Below are 21,739 nucleotides of genomic sequence, written 5' to 3'. Positions count from 1 at the left end.
TCCATCCATCCATCCATCCATCCATCCATCCATCCATCCATCATCTTCCACTTGTTTCAGAGTCAGGTCTCGGGGGCAGCACCTGCAGAGGAAACTCATTTAGAGCTCCTGGATCTTCAATCTTGTTCTTTCAGTCACAAACAGAATTTGTGATGTAGGTGAGGGTAGGAATGTAGATCCACAGGTAATCAGAGAGCTTCTCATTACAGCTCAGCTCGTACCAGAAGAGACTGCAATTCTACAGAAGTTGCACCGATATGTCTGTCAATCTCACGCTCCGTTCTTCCCTCACGCGTGAACAAAACCCCGAGATACTTGAACTCCTCCACTTGAGGGAGAACTTCAACCTCGACCCGAAAAGAGCAGTCCACCCTTTCTCGACTGAGGACCATGGCCTCAGATTTGGAGGTTTTGATTCTCCTCCCAGCAGCTTCACACTCAGCTGTGAACCGCTCCAGTGAGAGCTGAAGATCACAACAGGACCACGTCATCTGCAAAGAGCAGACATGGAATCCTGAGGCCACCGACTCCCTCCACCCCCTGACTTCATCAAGAAATCAGAATCAGGGACAACGGGCAGCCCTGGCGGAGTCCACCTCCCATCCTGAAGACTTACTGTCGACATACCAACCAAACTCTCACACTGCTTGAACCGTTCACTCTCTCACGAACTAGGGAAATTTAGAGCTACATATAATCAACATGGATGTTTTTGATCTGTGGGAGGAAACCCACATCTACACGTGCAAAAAACAACATGCAAATTCCACCAAGAAAGGTCCTGGCCAGGATTCGATCTGCAACCTTCTCTCTGAGAGGCAACAGCTCTGCACCACGTTTTGATTTATGAACAGCTAAAATAGCCCAAAGCCTGCAGATGGCGTTAGATTGGAAGAAATGTACAACAAAGTATACGCCAAGAGCATAAACGTCATCAAAACTGACAAAGATGGACAAATGTAGAAAATTAAAGCAAGGAAATGATCAAGGAAATTTAAAATTAGTACAATTTCTGGCTGTAGATGGACATTAAGACCAAAATGTATCAATTTATTTATATCCTAAGACCTGAGATCACTGTGATAAAAGTCTCTGGTTTCATCTCTTTGTCCAAAGTGAAGAGACAGAAACATTCGGACCTTTAACTCCCCGAACAAGTCTCGCTGGTTCACAACAACTGAAGCGTTTTGTTCTGCATTCATGCCACAACTAAAGTTTCTGCAGAAATCTGAGTTTAAACTCCAACCTGTCCTGGAGGAGCGGTTGTTTTCCTCCTGTTGGAGAACCTGGTTGCATTCTTCCTCGGCCTTCATGTGCTGCACCACCAGAGCGCAGTCTGGGTGGATGGCCTCCGTCTGCAAAACACCAAATCATCCGCTCAGATTAAAAACACTTATGTACACAACTCCTACCAGCCGGCTGCATTAAATACGGTCAGATGATACATTTAGAATTTTAAAAAAAAATCACATTTCTTCATTTACTGTAAATAAATGGCTATTAGTTCATATTTCTACAATCTGTTCCCACCTGGTGGTCTGTAAACTCAGATAATTCAGAGCTTGATTGTGACACAAGTTTTATTTCTGCAGGTTTATAAATCAAGTCGGTTTTGAACAAAAGCAAGATAGTAGTGGGACTTTCTCTTCTCAGGCCATAAACTGAGATATTTTATTGTTTAGTGCAGAGATTCTGGAGTATCTCTCATCATGAGGTCTGACAGATGTTTTAATAGCATCTACAGATGTTGGAGACAGAAGGGAAGGACTTGGACTGCTATCTGAGCGTGCACTTTAATTATTGTTACCTAAATGGAAACATTTTTTCAAACTCAATTATTAATTGAATGGGGTCATTATCGCAGGGCGTCGGTCCCCTCAGGCCATGCAGCAGTAATACCCCCCCCCCCCCCCCCAATCATTTACGTCCAATACTTCACGGTGATGAAAAGGATAAGTTATTGTGAGGTGTCTGACGTCACGACCGAGCCCCGTGTTTCACTCCGTTAATGATTTCAATTTGACTTTACGGCTGGAACAAATCACTCGTTCCATCGCCGCTCAGAGAAAAATGGCTTCCGTTTCAGTAAGACGTTTGACTTAGAGGGAGGCATTTGAACTGTGTGAATGTTTCAACACAAGTTGATAAGCCGAAATTAGCTCGAAGGCTCAGAAATGTGGAAGACAGCTGCTCCGCCCGTATCCAAAGGTAATAAAGCTCACGGACATGAGCAAGAGGCGGCAGAGAAGAAACACCTGAAACACAAAAACGTTGGTTACATCATGACCAAAGCTGCAGGAGTATAAAGCGATGGGGTAATGAACACAGGCTGTGGTGACTTGGTGGTCAGTGCCATGGTCTGGTGATCCTGTGGCTGTGGGTTTGAGCCCAGGTTGGGTGAGGAGGGACACAAAGCAATTATCAAATCAACTATGGCGACCTTTGCAGAAGGCGGCAGCAAGAGGAGCAACAAATTGACCTGGAGCCCTTTTTATAAACTCAGAACAGCCATGTTGGTGAGAAACCTCTGCATTCAAGTGACGAGCCACTCCAGTTGTTTTAGTCTGGACTCCCCAAATCCAGTTCAAACAGGAAGCAGATTGGGTCTGGTTCAGATTCACACATCGTCATTAGTCTTTCTGCAACACTCGATGCTGCTGGGTCCAATTCAGTCAGTCAGTTTGTCTTTCCGTTGCTTCCTTCTTCACAGCGAACGAGCTCCCACGAGAGATTTGTCCACTGTTCTACACCAGCTGTCCCTCCTGATGTAACCTGGACTCAAACCTGCAGCCTCGGGATTACGAGACAGTGGCACTGACCACTGATCTGCCGCAGCCCCAACGTTCAGTGCTTATTTTTATCGCCCAACGCCATGAAAAATGGAAAATTATATAATTGTCCAGGTGTTGTTGTGTTTTTTTTGTCTGTTAGCAAAATATCATGAACCATAAAATGGATTTTAATTTTGGAAACTGCAGTCGAATTATTATTTGATGTTCCTCCACAGCATCCAGACTCTAAATGAATTACGCAAGTGTGGTGCTGCTGGGCGGGATGTAAAGGAAACATCCATCCATCCATCATCTTTATCCACTTCTTTCTTTGCAGGTCACAGGGGTCACTGGTGCCCACGTCCAGCAGACACTGGGCGAGAGAGGGGGTACACCTGGACAGGTCTCCAAGTTCAAGTTCAAAAATCTTTATTATCCCCGAGGGTCAGTTTGTTTCACAGTCAGTAGGCACAAAACATCCATAGTGCACAAGACAATGAGACGTTAAAATAACAGAAATCATCCTTGTTCGTTGAGAAGACTGATCACTACAGGGATGAATGAGTTTTCAGTCTGTTCCTCTTATATCTGGGCAACAGATACCTGCGTCCAGATGGAGGCAACCTGAACTCACCATGGAGTGGTGATCAGAATCTGCCAGAGTCAGCCTGACCTTGTTCACTGACCTCTCTTTGTGTAGGTCAGTGCTGTTCTGCTGCACATCTTGACAATCCCTGAGTTTGTTCCTGTTCTTACACGTCAAAAGTCCAAACCAACAGATGAAGGTGAAAGTTAAAAGAGACTCAATAAAACATTCTCATAAAACTAGAATCAACATTAAAACCACAGAGCTTCCGATAAAAATACATTCTCTGATGGGCCTTCTTGCAACGTGAGTTCACATGGGTGGGGTTCAAAGGTCAGTTTGTCATCAAGAACAGTTCCCAGGTATTTATACTGATGCACCACCTCAACAGCTTCACAGTTTAATGACCACAGGAGCTGCAACTGAAGCGCCTTTTCTAAAATCAATGACCACAGAGAGAGACACCTGGACAGGTCTCCAGTCCATCACAGGGACACATAGAGACAAACGAGACAAACAACCATTCACTCTCTCACTCACCTAGGGACAATTTAGAGTTAATCATCCTAACGTGCATGTTTTTGGTCTGTGGGAGGAAACCGGAGCACCCGGAGAAAACCCACGCATGCACAGAGAGAACATGCAAACTCCACTCAGAAAGGCCCCTGGCCGGGGTTTGAACCAAGGACCTTCTCGCTGAGAGGAAACAGCTCTACCGTGCCACTGTGCCAACTAAACAAAACATTTTCATTTTAAATCAAATCCCTGCACTAAAATACTTTAAAGTGTCTCTTTTAGGACACGTTTACTGGTTTCAACCCTGATTAGAGTTGGAACTGTGACCATAAAAAAGAATCAAAAGATGAACTTTCTTAAAATGTTGTTACACTTGTTCTTCTTTTTGTCTCTCCCGTGACTTTATTCCATTCTGGCCAATTATGCAAACTAGGCGATGATGTCATTTAGCGACCTCTGGGGCAGCTAATTGCTCTTTTCCTCATCGAAGCGTTGGCAACGCTGACGCAAACGGGAGGAGGACGTGCAAACTGCTCACAGAACGACCGCAGGTCAGATCTGGGGATTGAACCCACGGCCTTCTTGCTGTGAGGCAGCAGTGCTAACCACTGAGATGGCTGTCACAGCTTAATCAACATTAGCCAACAGAAAAGTGAACTCAGTTTTGGTGTGGTAGTAGCTGAGAGTCAATCACAACACGTCAGTCTGAAGGTGATAGATTGACATATTGAATATATTCTGGTATTTTTTCCTCTTTTTATTTGTTTGGAGCACAACAGGTGACATATAATAAAGCAGCCCATCTGCGAGGCCGGCGCTCCAGAGATCAACTGGTTGCCCTTCAGCTGAAAGGTCGCCGCTTCGATCCTCGGTGTCCCCAAACATGGTGTGGAAGTGGGCGAAGCATCGCCTCCGCTTCTGATCTTAGACTAAACCAACCCGACAGATTATTTTTTAATTTCCTCGTAATTTGTCCCAAAAATCATCACGAGAAGTGCGCCGTCAGGATGTAGAGATAAATCTTTTTTTATGTTAGCCTCTCTGCACCGACTACCTCTGGCCTTTCGAGTTGATTTGAAGGTTCTGCGGTTCGTTTCGAGGGAAGAGGACGAGGCAGGACTCGCCTCGGGGCCGCACACAGAAGGCTGTGGGTAATTTGATGTCAGGGTTCAAAAGCTTTAGAAGACTTCAGGAGGAGAAACCTCTCAGTCTGACTACACACACGTATAAACGTATACACGTGCACGGCAAACTCAATTTTCTTTTTTCACTCTGGAGGATTTCACGGAAGTGCTTCCTTTTCATTCCTGTTTCATTCTTCTAATCCTCTCAAAGAAAAATATCAAAGGTGTGGACTTTAGATGAAATTCTGGAAGGATCTCGTCTTTTTAAACGTCAAAATATTAGCGAAAGGTTTGGAATAGAAACTTAGTGAATGTGTGACCGCTTTCAGAAGGGACTAAAGAGCGTCAGTGAAAGCTTTCAGAAAGTATAACGGCAGAATATTCTTCAGCCTGAATTATCTGCGTTGTCTTTTCAAAGAAGAGGCAGAAAATATTAATGATGTCTCTGCAGCGTCTGATGTTCACGGAGCCAGAACGAATGTTCCTCCTTTGTGTTTGTCTTCATTTGTTTAATGAGCGGTCCATGAACTAAGTGTTGTTTTATTTGTGGGCGCTCAGGTGTGAACACCAGAAAGATTTCTCATATAAAAGATGTCAAAAATCAAATAAATCCTTTGATTCCATGAGAAATCAGACCCAAATGTAAAAAGACCCTGGAGACATCAAGGAAAGGAACTCATGATTCAAATTCAAATTCAAAAATACTTTATTAATCCCAGAGGGAAATTATTTGTTGTTGTAACTCATTATCTTCATTTCATTGAGATGTTATAGATACTGATGCTGTAGACAGGAAGGATCTCTTGTAAAGGTCCATCCCACAGTGGATCCTAAGAAACTGGCTGCAGATGCCGTGTGATCCGTCCACCCAGACCCGGCTGGCCTCTCAGTTCCCTCGGGCTGTAGGACCGTCCGAATGCTGGGCAGAACTCCTCCCAGAGCGATGGCCACTCCTCCCAGCAGTCTGCCGAGCTCCTCGTCGCTGCGGACAGCAAACTGTAGGCGCAGAGGGACGATCCTGTCCTTCTGCTGTCATGAGCCGTGTTTCCTGCTAGTTCCAGGATCTCAGTGGTCAGACACTCGAGCACAGCTGGCAGGTAGATGAGAATGCATCCACAGAGCCTCCTTTTCAACTCATTAGAGATTTGGAGCTGTAGTTGAGATATTATTTGAGCTTTTGAGATGTTAATCAGCTGCTGTTGGTTGTAGAAAACTGCCTTGTTGCCATGATTACGCATCATAACAAATGTCCAAAACTATAAAAGTTTCAGTAAAATCCTTCCAGCTGCTCAGCATCTGATACCAGAGGAAACAATCGTCCAAAAATATGTGATTTACATCCAGAAAAAGTGGAATTAAAGTTTCCAAAAGCAAAATCTCAGAATGAAAGTAGCAGAGCTGCTCCAACATGCAGCCACCTTGAGCGGCACAATTCTAGAACAAGATAAATGTATGTAAATGTTCTGAAAGTTTGTTTCATATACACCTTTTGGAATAATAAAACACTTTAAAATCCTTCAACTGCAACGCTAGTTCGATTCTCTTTACAAAAGATACAGTCGTCCGTCTGTTTTTCACTCTAAAATCAAAATTTAGCTTTTTTAAAGAGTTGATTTAATTCACTTCAGTTCAGTTCATTTCTAAAGCTCCAAGTCACATCAGAAGTCGTCTCAGGGACTGAACAGAAACATTCATGTATAAAATAATAATTGAACATTATTTATCTGAGGAGCAGCTTTGAGTTTAGCTCCATCGCTGAACTCTCATCTTGAGCATGAAGGCGACAGTGGAAAGAAATCTCCCTCATGAGGAAGAAACCTTTAGCAGAACCAGGATCAGGACAAGAGGACCATCTGTTTCGACCGGCTGGGTTTGGTAGGAATAGATACACAATGGCAGGTTAAGAATCACATGTTAAGATAGAAATAGTATCAAATGAAAACTAACTTTAGAAAATTATTTAAGGAAATTTGGTAATTTTGTCCTCTAGTGGTCTAAGCTTAAGACATGACAATTTAGGATTGCTAAAAAATATTTGTACTTTAATTCAGGCGGAAAGGCTCCGGTAAAATGTGTTTTCAGTAAACTGATGGAAACTGCAATGAGTTGTGGGAAGTGTATGTTCTCCACTGTAAAGCCCTTTCCGTTCAACACTTTATAGATCCAAGGTTAAAAATGTAAAGAATGACACGTTTTCTTGTTTCTGAGGGACAAACATTTACAAAGATGAAGGAAACAAATAATTTATAATTCCTGTTGGAGTTTCACCTAAAACTCACACAAAAGCTGTAACAGTACTGCAAATGAAAATTTAGTATGGAACTATAAACTACATACAGTACTGACATTGTACATTAAATACTAATACTGTAACTTATAGCACAGTATTGGTACTGTAAATTACCAGTAAATAAGGTATAAACACTGTACCTTGTATTACAGTACCGATATTGTGACTTATAATACACTATTGATACAGTAACTTATAGCAAAGTATTGATATCCAAATACTTTGTCATACAACACAAATACTGTAAATTACATGTAGTGCAAAGACGGTTCCTTACAAATATTGAAAGTAAATATTGAAAGATGTAAAATAAATACTGTACTTCTATCCTACAATAGATAAAGTATGTATACTGTACTTTTTAATACAGTATTGATACTGTAAAATAAAAAGAGAACTAATACTAATACTTATAATACAGAACTGATACTGTAAATGTTTTATAGCACTAATACTGTAATTTAAGAACAGTACTGACACTGTAACTTAAAACATTAACATTGATACTTTAATGAATAACAGTATTAATACTGCAACCTATTTTACAGTACTGATGCTGTAAATAAAATACAGTACTGGTATGATAAATCACAATACAGCAATGATACTCTGAATGAAATACAGTACATTATCATACAATACTGATAATATATTAAGTAATACTGTAACTTTTACTTCAATACTGATATTGTACAATTATAAAGTACTGGTACTGTGATTATATTTACAGTCACTATATATGGTCACTGTAAACTTTACAGCAAACATTTTACAGCGTATAAGTTTAATCCTCTTATCTCTTATGAATTAGGGAAACGTGTTTTTGTAAATAAGTACTTCTTCAGTAAAATATTCATGTCTATGATGTCAATGCTGAATGGACGAACTGTCGATCAGATAAACAGAAAAACAGTTTTCTCCCTGAAATGAAAACGATCAGGTCTGTCAGCACTTTATGCTTCATCCCTTTAGTTATAACCCGATACAAAGCCAATTTTATTCTTTGATCCAAAAATATGCAAAGGGACAAAAAGGCTAAGAAAATAATATCCAGGAAAAAGGTAAACTTGTAATCTGTTTCTTTAATATTCTAAAAATAACATATATGACGTATTATTTTCAGGTTTTTACAAAAATAAATTGTGAATTTATTTGTCTTGTCTCCTTTTAGAAGCTGTTCATGTTGAAAATAAATGATTCGGTCACAGTTTGATGTTTGTGCAGATGAGCAGAAATATTTTCTCTGAATTATTCCATATAAAAAGTCTGCTGGCTCTCGGTGTCACGTGCACTCACCTTGTCCCAGAGCGCGAGCTGCAGGACCAGAATCAGGGGAAGGAAGGAGTCCATCCTTTTGGACCAGCAGCTTCCAGGGAGCAGAAACATTTTTTTTACAGTTTAAAAAACTTCATGCAGAAACAACAAGGTGTCCGAAGATGGAACCTTCCGGGCAGAGCTGAATCTAAACCAGTTTCTCTGTGAAATTTCAGCCTCTGGCGACAGTCCCTGAAGAGTTCGGCTCGACTGGAGCAGGGGTCCGTCCGTGGGGGAGCTGGCAGGGGTCTCTCTGGTGTCCGGTGGCGCGTGAAGATGTCCGCATGACGCGCGACGGAGAGCCAAGGCTCAACTGAGCTGGAGGTGCGTTTGTCTCTGAATGGGAGGACTGGAGAGGAGGAGGAGGAAGAGGAGGAGGAGGAGGGCTCTACTGCTGCAGGAGTGTTGGAAATTAACTGAAGGATGAAGAATGTCTCAGGTCCTAGATTGGGTCTTTGAGGGACTTATTTCCTCTGTAACTTTAAAGATAATAATTGCAAAGTTTAACATCAAACATAAAAAGGTTACCTTGATCAGGGTCAACCAAAGTTATTTGAAAGAGTTTACTCCGGTAGTTTCCCAGATATCATTAATATGCTTTCTGAAACGCGGGTCCACACTCAATGTAAACAATACAATTTTATCTGCATACTTTACCAAAACTAAAGGTAAAAAAAAGAAAACTAATCAAAACTGTCAAACTTCTCCAAACACCTCTTCCATGGGAGTTACAGGTGTTGACTTATTTTTATTAGCTTCGGCTGTTTTCAGTAGGTAAACAACCCCTCCGGCTGTTTTCAGTAGGTAAACAAACACGTGTTATACGACAAACACAAATTATACAACCTTGTAATTTACCTATCAATGTGAGAAAAAGCTGTACACATTTTTATTTATTTATTTTTGGTTCATTTCTTTGAAATGATCTTTAAATTCTTTTTTTTGTTTTTTGCTGTTTTAAGCGTTTTTTTTTTTTTTTTTTTTCTTCAGAGGTTTAAGAAGTCAAGACTGGACTTAAAAATGTATAAAAAAAAAACCATGATGCCCCCCCCCCCCAACACACACACACACACAAGTAAAATAAAAACCCACTTTGAAAGTCTGTCATAAATCCTGGAAAAACTTTTGCCCAGTGGAAGAAAACTGTAAACCCAGTGTCCCACTGGACTTCAACAGGAGGATGTTTACAAAAAGTCTCCACGAGGTTCTTGAGTTCCACGAGGTTCTTGAGTTCCTCGAGGTTCTTGAGTTCCTCGAGGTTCTTGAGTTCCTCGAGGTTCTTGAGTTCCACGAGGTTCTTGAGTTCCTCGAGTCGCAGGAATTCTCACTCGAATCTGACACAGGGTCGTCGCAACGTCTCGGACTCAGTTCACCGATGACTTTGAGAGGGTTTGGAGACCCAACTTGTGACTGATTAGAGACAGTAAAGAGAAGAAATTGGGATAAAATTGAAACATACACTTCCTGTCAAAAAAAATAAAAAACAGTCACACTCAATATTTTGTTGAACCGCCTTCAGCGTTTATTAGAGCATCATTCTCTGTGGCTGCGTTCCCACAATCTTCTGTGACGGGAGATTCGGACCACAGCTCAAAGACTGACGTGCCGGTTCCGGTCTGGACTCTGAACCACTCTTTCACAATCTGAGCCCGATGAATCCTGGCGCTGCCATCTTGGAACATGGCCGTGCCATCAGGGAAGATGGAAGAACCAGGAGGGTTTCCAGTTTTTCTCCTGCAGCTTTTCCTACACCTGAGGACACCAACAAGATCACGCCTGAGGAGCTGCAGGAGTACATAAGGCGGAAGATGACTTCAGTCTGACGCTGGCGCATTATCTGTGTTCCTGGCCTTCATATTATTCCTCGTGTATTGTGAAGACAAATCTCCACTTCTCTGTGTTGTAACTCTGACTCCTGCGTTCCTCCTGGGCCTTGGACCTCCCTGGTTTCTCCTGAGCCTCCTCGTGATCTCTCCAGCCATTCCTTGCTGTTCACCACTTGTCCACTGGATGAACCTTAACTTCTTCTTTCCACGCTTCTAGGACCTTTTGCGACAACTTTGCCTACCAGCAGTTAGAGGAACACTGACCATCCAACCATCCCCCAGGGTAAAGCCTCCAACGAACTCTGTTCCTTGCTCTCGGGGGCTCCAGTCTCGCCCTGCTGATCCTTCACACTGTTGATATATTTTCACTTGTTGTACATAAACAGTTAAACTTGCTCCTTGGTCTTGGAGTTCTTGGTTATCTGGGTACTGAGCAAAACCTTAAAGAACCTGCTCATTCAGAATCGTCAGATGACCTCTTTCTTTGGGCCCATAACGCTGCTGAACCTAGACCAGACCCACTGCAGCAACGCCAGGTCATAGACTGCCCCCACAGGCTGTACAGCAGACGCTAGGCATGATGGGAGCATTCACTCTGATGTTCACCCCCCGCTGTCCTTCCAGTGTTTAATGATGCCTCGGACAGTTCTTAACCTGATTTGAGTCGTTTCCTCAACCTCCTCAGATGTTTTCTCTGCTTGGTGCCATTAATTTGACCCTCGTGAAGCAGATGAACATCATTTCCACGACCACAGGACGTGTCTTTCCACAGGGTTGTTGAATAAATGAAAAGCTTCTCTCTGCATCAGTTCGGGTAAAAAAAAAAAAAACTTGCTGAAACAGAAGCACTCGTGCAGTCATTATTCAATGGGAGCCTCTCACCTGTTTGCTTCCTTTTATTTAAACTAAATTTCAATAATTAATTTTGCACGTCATTTGCCGGAGCATTACATGAACGTTGCTGTTTACTTTTAGTTGCATGATTGTGCAAACATGCCCAAGTATCTAAGAGAAAATTTCCAAATTTTCGGGCAATTTTTGTGTCTCTCACTCGTCCCCAGCACCCGCTCAGCGAGATGAAGAGCTTATGGGTGACTCTGGTCCTCAGGGTCTCTGCTTCAAACAGCTTGATGTGAGCAGGTTCTGAAGAAGCCTTACTGAGCCGCTCGTATAAATTAGGTTCTGACCAGAGGACCACGGCCATCAATTCAAGCAAGAAGTCTTTGTGCACACTGAAAAATGTTTCTTTACATAATCCAGATTTTATTTTAGAGTTTCCAACGAACATCTGATGAAGGGACCAAGTCGCTTCAGGACTCATCCAGACGTCCCAAACGCTCACGACAAGAATGAAATGAAAAAATGAAGCACGTGGCTGAAAGAAAGAGGCTTTCATCTGGAGGGAAAAAAGAATTATTCAACATGAAGATCTCCATCTCTGCGGTCATATAGGAGTATGGGAACGTGCCGCTTGGTTTAATATTCGACCCAAACGTCAGGACTCATCGTCAGCACAAACAGAACCGTAATGAAGGAGGACAACTTCTATTAGGCTGAAAAACTTGAGCCGCTCTGGACCTTCAGAGGAGACGGCAGTCAGAAACAAACTAAATGGTAAAGAGTTTGTAAATAAAACAGATGTGAATCTCATCTGGACTCAGTGGAGGAAGATGAAGAGGAATCACAGAAGAGGAGCGATCGCTGGAAATAGTTCAAAAGTGTTAATAGCGTCTCTAAAACTGTTTTTTTATTGACACTCCCAGCTCAAATAAACTGCTAATCAAATGAGAACTCACCATAAAACATAATTCCTGTGAAATTGCTTTTTTTTTTTTTTTAAATGCATTGATTCAATTTGAGATCTTATTATTGTCAAATTCTGTGCAAAATATCAAAGCCACAAATCTGAGAACGTGTCATTGAACTTGCTCTATGAGTTTTATAAACCAGGGGTTTCCAAACTTTTCCATTAGCATTAGCTTCTGGCTGAAATCCCACAAAGCAAACCCACAAACAGTGCTAAAAGATATGTAAAGAAACATCAACGTTGAGAGTGTTTTAACTTTTATTTAATTAATTACTACAGCTGCTGAGCATAAGAATATTAACTAACATGTTTTAACCTCTGGATTATATTCCCACTGAAAAAAACAACTTTCCAACAAACTGCTGACCAGAAGAACAAACCAAAATAAATCTCACCTCTCTCAAGTGTGTTTTTCTGGAAATGACAGATACAGATTGCCCTAGTGTGCATTTTTTATTATTATTACTATTATCACTTCACCACTTGCTCTTGCCGAGGTCGGACACTTTTCCCCTCCTCTCCCTCTCCGCTTTGCTTTGCTGCTCTGTCTTGTCTGTGAAACTGCTTCTGAGCCTCTCTTGCATTTCTTCAGAACCATAATTATGGACTTGGATTTGTCAGCTGGTCCCTCAACACAAATGATAACATTTCTTCGAAGACAAGACAGGCTTTAGGCGAGCCGATTTGCCCTGTTGGCACGCAGCTGGATATCTCATCGACTTGGAAGACTTGATGATGCGTCTATCTCTGCGGCCATTTGTGGATATTAAGGATGCATGTATAATTGGATTTATGATAACTGGTTCCTGCTTTGTGGATTTGGCTGGTTCCTGGTCTATCAACAATCAAGGAAGTCGTCGGCAGCAAATTTGGACCCGATCACGCTGCTTGCCTTATGATGGCTTGGATGGTGCCTCGAGTTCCCAGACTCAAATGCTTTTGACAGATTGGATCAGATCTTGGGAATTATTCTCAGGCATGGTCCATTGCTGTGGCCATATAATTTGAACATTTGGGAACCAAGTGCATCAACACAGACTAGGTGCCATTAAAGTTCTGCCTGTCCCCAAAACAATTGTGTGCTTGGCTCCCTTGGCTTATCAGAACTCGTACAGTGTCCTCGAGAGCATCCTTGGACATGCTCACCGCTCTTGTCATCTTACCCCCTTTGCGGAATGTCTATGTCACCATGTGCTTGTTTGTGCGAGGTGTTTTTTCCAATATCAGTTCTTGGGAATTTTTCACCTCCAATTCCTACATGTGTCCAGTTTCACTACTTTTTGTCTGAACAGATCTCACTTGTAAATTAGTCTTCTAGGCTCAATGTGACTTATCTGTCTAAATAAAGGTTGAATTGAATTGAATTTTTTATTTTAGCTTTTTAAAATCCTTTTCTGTCCAGCTTTCTGAGTATCCGCTAGCACTCCCTGGGGGCCACCTGGGGGGCCGCGGCCCCCAATTTGAAAAACACTGTTAAAAACAAATTTAGCTGTAAAAAGTTGCCCTCGCAACATTTAAAGCCTAAAGCATGACCCCAGTCCTTAACAAACTGAGAATTAATGTCAACCTTGTGTTTTTACAGCGTTTGTTGCATTAAATCCTCAGTGATTGCTGGTTTGAACCATCGCTGTGGACCTTCATGGCCAGAAATAACAGTTTTCCTGTGACAAATGAAACGGCTTCAGTTGTTTAAATGCTTCCTGCAGGTTTTTCTCCTGATAAAGCCTGTTCGGATTTGGTTCTGTGTGTGTGGAGCTGTGTGGGTTGCATGCCGCTGCAGATTATCCCACCGCTCGGGACATTTTATACAAACAGAATATGTCTAAACAGTGTGGGTCAACAGAAGCCCACAGAGCACTTTGGAGGCACGCTGCGTGATGGATGGCGTGCTGCACGTTTGGCTCCTCCACCCGACCACCAACACCGAGCATCCTGCAGACAGCAGGGAGTTTAATATTCAACAAACTGCTTAGAAACCTTTTTTTTAATTATCTATCCATTTTCAAATGTTTGAAAGTATTTTCTGTTTCAGTTTAAGTTAGAATAAACTGTCATGTTTAATTAGGGATTGTTTATTACACAGAGATCTGGTCATCTGAGCCAATAAAAGACCAACAGGAAGCAGAAGTAAAGAACTGGTTTTATTTTGAAGGTAAAGAGAAGTTGGGAGTTTGCATCTGTAGACCACAGAGTAGGGGTCCAGAGAATATTCTGATGGATGCTCAATAATCCAGGAAGAAAAATCTAAAAAAGTTAAGCAATTTCCTCTGGACGGATTCTTCTTGTTCAAACGTTTCGTCTTTTATCGTGTTGGATAAAAGACGAAGCGTTTCAACAAGAAGAATCCATCCAGAGGAAATGACTTAACTTTTTTAGAGTCCAGAGAATGTTTTCAGGAGAACTAAATAATTATTTATTTGTTTCAGGTAAGTGTAGCTCAGAGAGAGGCAGCCAGGTGAGCTCAGCTCACTTCTCTGACTGCTGTCCGCAGATGAATGACCACAGACTCAATGGGGAGACAGGGGAAGCTGCGTGGGGGAGAGCCACCAGGGGTCCCACACACACCTGAAGAGTTCTAGCGATATACTCCTGCCACAGGTAACCGTCATGGTAAACAGCTGGGTAGGTGCTGTCAGGTGAGGTAGCCCCACCCAGCTGCAGGCCCTCTCAGACTCACCCTGAGAAAGGGAAAGTTAGAGAGAACAGAATACATTGGAACCAGAACACAAACAAATATTAAGAATTAAATTTACTGTTTACTAATTATTGTGTTGTTTACATGCTTTTCACATGCTCAAGAAGGACCATCAGCCTAACAATGGATCATTAGCACACTGATGGCTGTTTACTGTTCACAGAGGGCTGAGTGATACTAGCAATCACAGCATTGTAAGAGGGGGACAGTTGAACCCTGAGGCTCCGCCCCTGTTTAATGATGGACGATTTATTTTCACAAAGATGGCCTCCTCTCAAACCATCGTTCCTCTCTGTCCAGGATGTGAACATCTTCATCCCTGAAAGAGTGACCGCTGGCCTGGAGATGAGTGTAGACCTCAGAGTCCTGGCCTGATGATGTTGATCTTCTGTGCTGGTCCATCCTTTTGGCCAGTGGCTGTTTAGTTTCCCCCGATGTAAGACTGATCACCTTCCTGACGCTGAACAACATACACAATATTACTCTGTTTGTGCCGGGGGACTGGATCTTTGGGATGAACCAGTCTTTAATGTATTTTGGGGTTTAAAAGCCACTGGGACGTTATTTTTAGAAAATAAACGTCTCAGTTTCTCTGATACTCCCTCAACATATGGAATGACCACTGGTCTGGGTCTGGGTTCCTCCTTTTCACCTGTTGGCTGACTGGAGTCCTGTTTGGGTTTCTTCTCTGCTTTCAGGAAGGCCCAGTTAGGATATCCACATTGCTCTAGAGCCTGTCTTGTGTAGGATTTCTCCTTCTGCCTGGCTCCTGAGCTAGTGGGGACGCTGTCTGCTCTGTGGTACAGAGTCCTGATGACTCCTAACTTGTGCTCCAAAGGGTGATGGGAGTCAAACTACAAATACTGGTCTGTGTGGGTGGGTTTGCGGTACACCTCAGTTTGCAAATGTCCTCTATCAGAGACTGAGACCTCACAGTCCAAGAAAGCCAACCTGTCATTTTTTTCATCTTCTCGTGTGAACTTGATGTATTTATCCACAGAGTTGATGTGGTCAGTAAAATGTTGGACTTCCTGAGATTTGATTTTAACCCAGGTGTCGTCAACATACCTGAACCAATGACTTGGTGGTGTCCCTGAAAAGGACGTCAAGGCTCTCTTTTCTACCTCCTCCATGTACAGGTTGGCAACAATAGGAGAAACTGGAGACCCCATAGCACACCCATGTTTCTGCCTATAATATTGCTCCCCATATGTGAAGTAGGTTGACTGCAGGCACAGTTTCAAGAGTTGACACAGTTGTTCTGTGGAAAGAGTCGTAGATATGAAACAGATCTTCTGTTCTTTTCTGTTGGAACTATAAGTAATAACCTTTTTTAAAACATTTAACCCACTGGTACAGCAGAGCTGTGGTTTGGAGACCTCCGGTTCTGCTGCTGAACTTAAGTTCATGCTCGATAATCTGAAACGTCTCAGCAAAAACAAAAGAAACCGTCCAGATGACCTGACTGAACATTGTTGGTCTTTAACAGCAGGCTTTTGAGGTATTTCACCAGGATTTATAAAAGCTGCTACTTTCCATCAAAGGTTTGATTTTTTTTTCAAACATTTGAGGGAGCAACTTCAATAAACTCCTTGTGTTATAAAACAGTGCAACTTTACCAATTTCTATGGAACTGATGACAAATAACTTTTTGTCTGACTGCTCGGTTGCATGAGCTGCAGAACTGTACCTGCAACAGCCGAAATTTAAAAAAAAAGTTTGAACATGCTGCAAACATTAAGAGAAAATTTATTTTTAATGAGCCACACATGGCGGTAAAAATAACCGAGCACTTGAGTAACATCACCAAAAAAATGTTAAACTGTCTCAAAGGAGACATTAGTAGGTTCATCTAACAACAAGGTCCTTATTAGGGAACCTGAAGGTTTTAGTGAAGTTGTTTTTCAGCCACATTCAGTTTGTTTTTCATATTTTTCACCGTGCAGAAGTCTTCATCCATTGTCCCAAGCAGCCAGACGTTCTGATAATCTCTTACAGTGTTTTCAATCCGTAGTTCTCCAGACTTCCTGCTGAAGAGTTTGCAAAGTTTTTCTGTGAACGATAGTTCGCTAGAAAGAGTTGAGTCTAAAGACAAAGCTCTGGATTTACTGGTTCGTCTGCGTTTGGGGTTTGGATCATGACTCAAAGAGCCAGATCCAGAATTCAAGCTGCCGAAATTGCCCCATTTGGAAGAGGGCTGACCCAGAATTTATAAGAGGGATTATAATCCAGTCTGACCCAGGAACAACTTGAAGAACTCCAAGTGGAGCTGGAGAGAGTTGATGGGGAGAGAGAGGTCTGGGTTTCCCTCCTGGACCAGCTGTTTCTGTCACCTGACTACAAGTAGTTGGTAGAAGATGGAGATGCACCATAACAAACTGCCCTTTTGTGTTTCTGCAGGAGACGTTTCATTAAAGATCCACTATTCCTCCATCATCTCTGTGAGCCTGCAGGATGTGAAGAAAAACCCTCAGACATCTTACATGGAAACAAACGACCGAGCTTTAGGGCCGGGCTAAGAAAAAAAAGTTACATTGCCAACAAATTAAAAGCCATAATATTACGAGAAAGTCGTATGAGACTTTTTGCAGCTCTCATGTTTTTTGTTTGTTTGTTTTCCCCACGAGTTGGATCCGTGATGCGACCTGTCAATCAATCCAGTAGGCGTGTCAGCAAATGACCAGTCGAAATGATTGAGAAATCGTGGGTTGTAATGTGAGTGCTGTGGACAGCCTCCAATGCGAGTCAATGTGTTTATGAAGTACCGGTAGTCTGCGATCACTTTTGGGTCACTAATAGTAAAATATGCCTCCATCCACATCGTGTCACGACTAACTCCGTCAGTGCAGCCATTAGCTGCAAGGCCGTACGGCTTCAGTTTATCACAAGAATGCTCAACATTCTTCATTTTACAACAGATAAAATGCAGTAAACCTGCTTTATCATTATTACGAGTTTATTCTCATAATTTTATGGTCCTAAAGCTCTGTCGTAGAAACAAACCACAGACACGACCAAAGGGCTTTTATCAGCCGGATTGTTTTGCATTAGCAAACCTGTTGACTGTTTCAACGTTTTTTAGACAACAGTAATTACAGTTAGATACTGATGTACACTTTTTTTATTTGTTTGCACATTGCGGAGGTAAAGAATGTCAAATTCTATAAACTAAAACAAACAAATGTAAAATAATATCACGTGAGTTCGTCACAAAAGAGATGTTGATGTGCAGCTGTTTGTCCAGATTTGATGTTTGTGTGGACCGATGCCTGAAGAGCAGCATTCCTGTGTTCTCTGAGTGTTTGTGCTGCTGGACACCTGCTGCGTGCAGCTGCACGTCGTCTCCTTATCTGATCTCCATCACTGCTCAGATCTGATGAAGAGCAGCAGCCAGGAGACCAAGCCTGATCAGATATGGATCAGCACCAGCACCCGTTCTCGGCCGCGTCTCTCATAAACGCACAGATGAGCTTTGTTCTGGTCAACAACCGAACATTAGAGATCGTTAGCTGATGGAAGGAAATGAAAGCAACAATCGTCTGTATCAGCAGCGTGAAGACGACCTTTTGACACAGATCTGTGATTTTATTTTGCTCATGAACTCCCAGGGGGGAAAGTTTATGACTAAACATTTCTCAAAAGGAGAACAAGATTAAACTCGGTTCATCTTGATTACTGCTAAACTTGCAGCTCGTGGAGTTTTATTTATCGTGGACACATCCTTCCCTCTTTGGATCATTTCAAACCGAGTTCGTCGTGTTTTTAAGAGTGGATCTGCTTTGAAGGGTCAGCGAGGTCACAGGAAACCGAACATTTACCATTTGTCATCCATCAAAGGTGGAGCTGCCAGCTCAGATGTTTCTAAGCACCGAATACAAACAGAACGTCACGCCCGAGCTCCATATCTCTACCACTCAGTGAGTTACAGACGTTTTCTGTGTTTGATAAGGCTGATTAGCTGTGGCAGCCATCTTGGCTCAGACTGAGTATAAACGTTGATCAGTTACAGATGTTCATCCAGGGAAGAGTTCCTTAAAGTCTATGGTTAGATTACCATCCTTCAATGCCAGCGGGAAAAACAAGACGACTTTTAAACATTTAAACAAGTCAAAGAGCTTTACAGATACAAGGAGATGCTTTAAAAAAAAAAGAATCACTTTATAATCAAATAGTTAAAATTAAAATTTGTGCTTACATAAACACAAACGTTAAAAATGTAAATTATAATAAACTGATAAACTGTAGCAAACAGTGTTTTTAGTCCTGATTTAGGTTTTGATTTTTGGACCTGAGCATCTTCTTTCTTCCTCCTTGGACGGCATTAAACTGGCCTCCAGCTCTAATGTTAAACATCTTGGTGTTATTTTTGATCAGAACATGTAAAACGTTACTGGAACCACCTTCTTCCACCTGCGTAATATCACTAACATTAGAACCATCTGATCTAGAAACGATGCAGAAAAACTGGTCCATGCATTTGTTGCATCTAGACTGGACTATTGCAACGGTTTATTATCTGGGTGTCCAAATACTTCTTTAAAACCCCTTCAGTTGATCCAAAATGCTGCTGCCAGAGTCTTAACTGGAGTTACTGGGAGAGATCATCTCTCCAGTTTTGGTTTCTCTCCATTGGCTCCCTGTCAAATCCAGAATAGAATTAAAAATCTTACTTCTAACCTACAAAGCCCTCAACAACCTAGCTCCATCTTATACTACAGATCTTAATGCTCCATATTTTCCTAACAGAGCAATTCGCTCTCAGACTGAAGGTTTATTTGTGGTTCCTAGAGTTTCCAAAAACAGAATGGGAGGAAGATCTTTGAGTTCTCAGGCTCCTCTCTTGTGGAACCAACTTCCAGTTTCTGTCCGTGAGGCTGACACATGGTCCAGTTTGAAGACTGGGTTCAAGACTTTTCCTTTTTGATAAATCCTATAGTTAGGGTCGGCTTGGGTTTCCTGAGCTGTCCCTTAATTATGCTGCTATAGGCTTAGACTGCTGGAGGACAAACTGACCACACTTTTCACTCTGCTACTGTCTTTATTTACTCTGCTCAACCTGTTTTGTATTTGTAATTATTTTTTCTATCCTTAACGTCTGTTCTTGTCTTTCAGATACACCTGGACTTGGACCTATACCTGGACCTGGACCTATACCTGGACCTGGACCTGGCATTCTGTGTTCGTCTGTCTCTCCTTCCTGTCCTCTCAAACCAGCCGGTCAAAGCAGATGGCCACTTGTTCTGAGCCTGGTTCTGCTGGAGGTTTCTTCCTGTTAAAAGGGAGTTTTTCTTTCCACTGTTGCCACTGTGCTTGCTCAGGATGGGAGACTGCAATAAAGTGAAGATTCATCTTGTCTGCTGGATTCCTTAGATGGAGAACTTTACTAATTGGCTTTTTTATGTATGTGAATGTTCCTGTAAATGCCCTGAGACAACTTTGTTGTGATTTGGTGCTTTATAAATAAACTGAACCAACAGTCTCTGCAGGTCTCAGGTTGGTTGAAGAATTCAGGAGAAACACGCAGATGTCTTCTGTCGCTGAAGGATTTGAAAAGTGAATGTTTGTAGTTTTGGAGACAAGTGTTTTTTATGGGCTGGAACTGAACAGAGAATGTAAGTAAACCTTAATGTTTTTTGGTGCAAGACATTCAAGTGGGTAGGAGTTACACAGTGGAGAAGAACAGAGGGAGGTTTCTCCGATCCTGAAGGGAGGGAGTAGTTTGATCCACCACCAGGTGCAGTGGTGGAGCCAGGGGGTGGCTAATGGTGGACTTGGCCCCCATAGATTAATCTTCAGCCACCCCAATCATTTTAGGAAACTATACTTTTAAGCAATTAAACCTAAAAAGCATTCCTAGAATGATCGGGGTGGCCAGTTCACATGTGGTGGGGAACATCTTGTATTTTGAAATGATAAGACATTTTTTTGTAGTGACCTTTTTCAAACCTATGCAGCCACACACCAAAATGGAAGTCAGCACGTTGAAGTTTTCAACTTATGCGGATGGTGGCAGCCATCTTGGATTTTGACCTGGCAACCCAATTTTCGAAAGGAGCCTTTCTTACACCTAGATGCAGCCACACTCCAAAAATGGTAATCAGTTATTTTTCAAGTTATCACAACAAGAACAGACAGTATTTTCAATTCCTGCTCTTGGCTCCGTGAAGCTCAGCACACGTGGCCCGTGCTCACGTGTGCATGTACAACATGTTAAAGGTCCTGTTTTGTTTGTTCATCTGTGACTGCAGAACATAGAAGTCTCCTTCCTGCAGGTTGAGCCCGCTGCTTCAGATTTTGTTGAGCGTCTCACCCCCGCTCAGGACAGGCTAACCTTCAGACTCCCTCCCAGAATTTATGAGGAGATATTTTCAGACGTTGATTTGAGCAGTGAGTCTCAAGATTACAGAACGTTTAATATTTTATATGGCTTGTAGGTCAGACGGGCTCTTAAATACGCTCTTGTAAAGACTTTCACGGAATGAGCTTTGCTAATTTTACATTTCGTCCACGATTAGCTTTATTTGTGTTCTTTGTGCTCTTGCACCATTTTAATTCAACTATTCCAATCAGTTTTAAATGTTTTCAAGCTGTTTAATAAGCAAACTTTGACATAAAATAACCATTTACCCACACAAACCCTGACATTTCCCTTGTTTTGCCCTTTTAAAATCACATTTGTATCAAAGGATTCCAGACTTTATTTTGCACGTAGCAGTGCAGCAGTGAGAACGTGAGTCTTGAAGGTCAGATTTAATTGTATCGCAGAGAGGGAGAGAAGTATCCAGTCATCTCTCACATCTGACCTGGACA

At 42.1% G+C, this 21,739-nt stretch overlaps 1 protein-coding gene across 1 annotated transcript in view; it reads right to left on the bottom strand.

Moving 5' to 3' along the window:
- ghrhrb (growth hormone releasing hormone receptor b) overlaps nt 1-8,637 on the bottom strand; it is a 38,122-nt gene extending 29,485 nt beyond the window's left edge. The window contains exons 1-2 of the mRNA XM_037674450.1: nt 8,584-8,637; nt 1,247-1,355 (exon numbers count right to left, since the gene is read on the bottom strand). Of these exons, the coding sequence (XP_037530378.1) occupies nt 1,247-1,355; nt 8,584-8,637 (163 nt within the window). The remainder of the gene's footprint in view (nt 1-1,246; nt 1,356-8,583) is intronic.
- Between the last annotated feature and the right edge of the window lie 13,102 nt (nt 8,638-21,739).

This window comes from Nematolebias whitei, chromosome 3 (assembly GCF_014905685.2).
Source record: "Nematolebias whitei isolate Nwh7 chromosome 3, NemWhi1, whole genome shotgun sequence".
In the NCBI taxonomy this organism is placed as follows: domain Eukaryota; kingdom Metazoa; phylum Chordata; class Actinopteri; order Cyprinodontiformes; family Rivulidae; genus Nematolebias; species Nematolebias whitei.
This window is presented reverse-complemented; position numbering and strand designations above follow the sequence as displayed.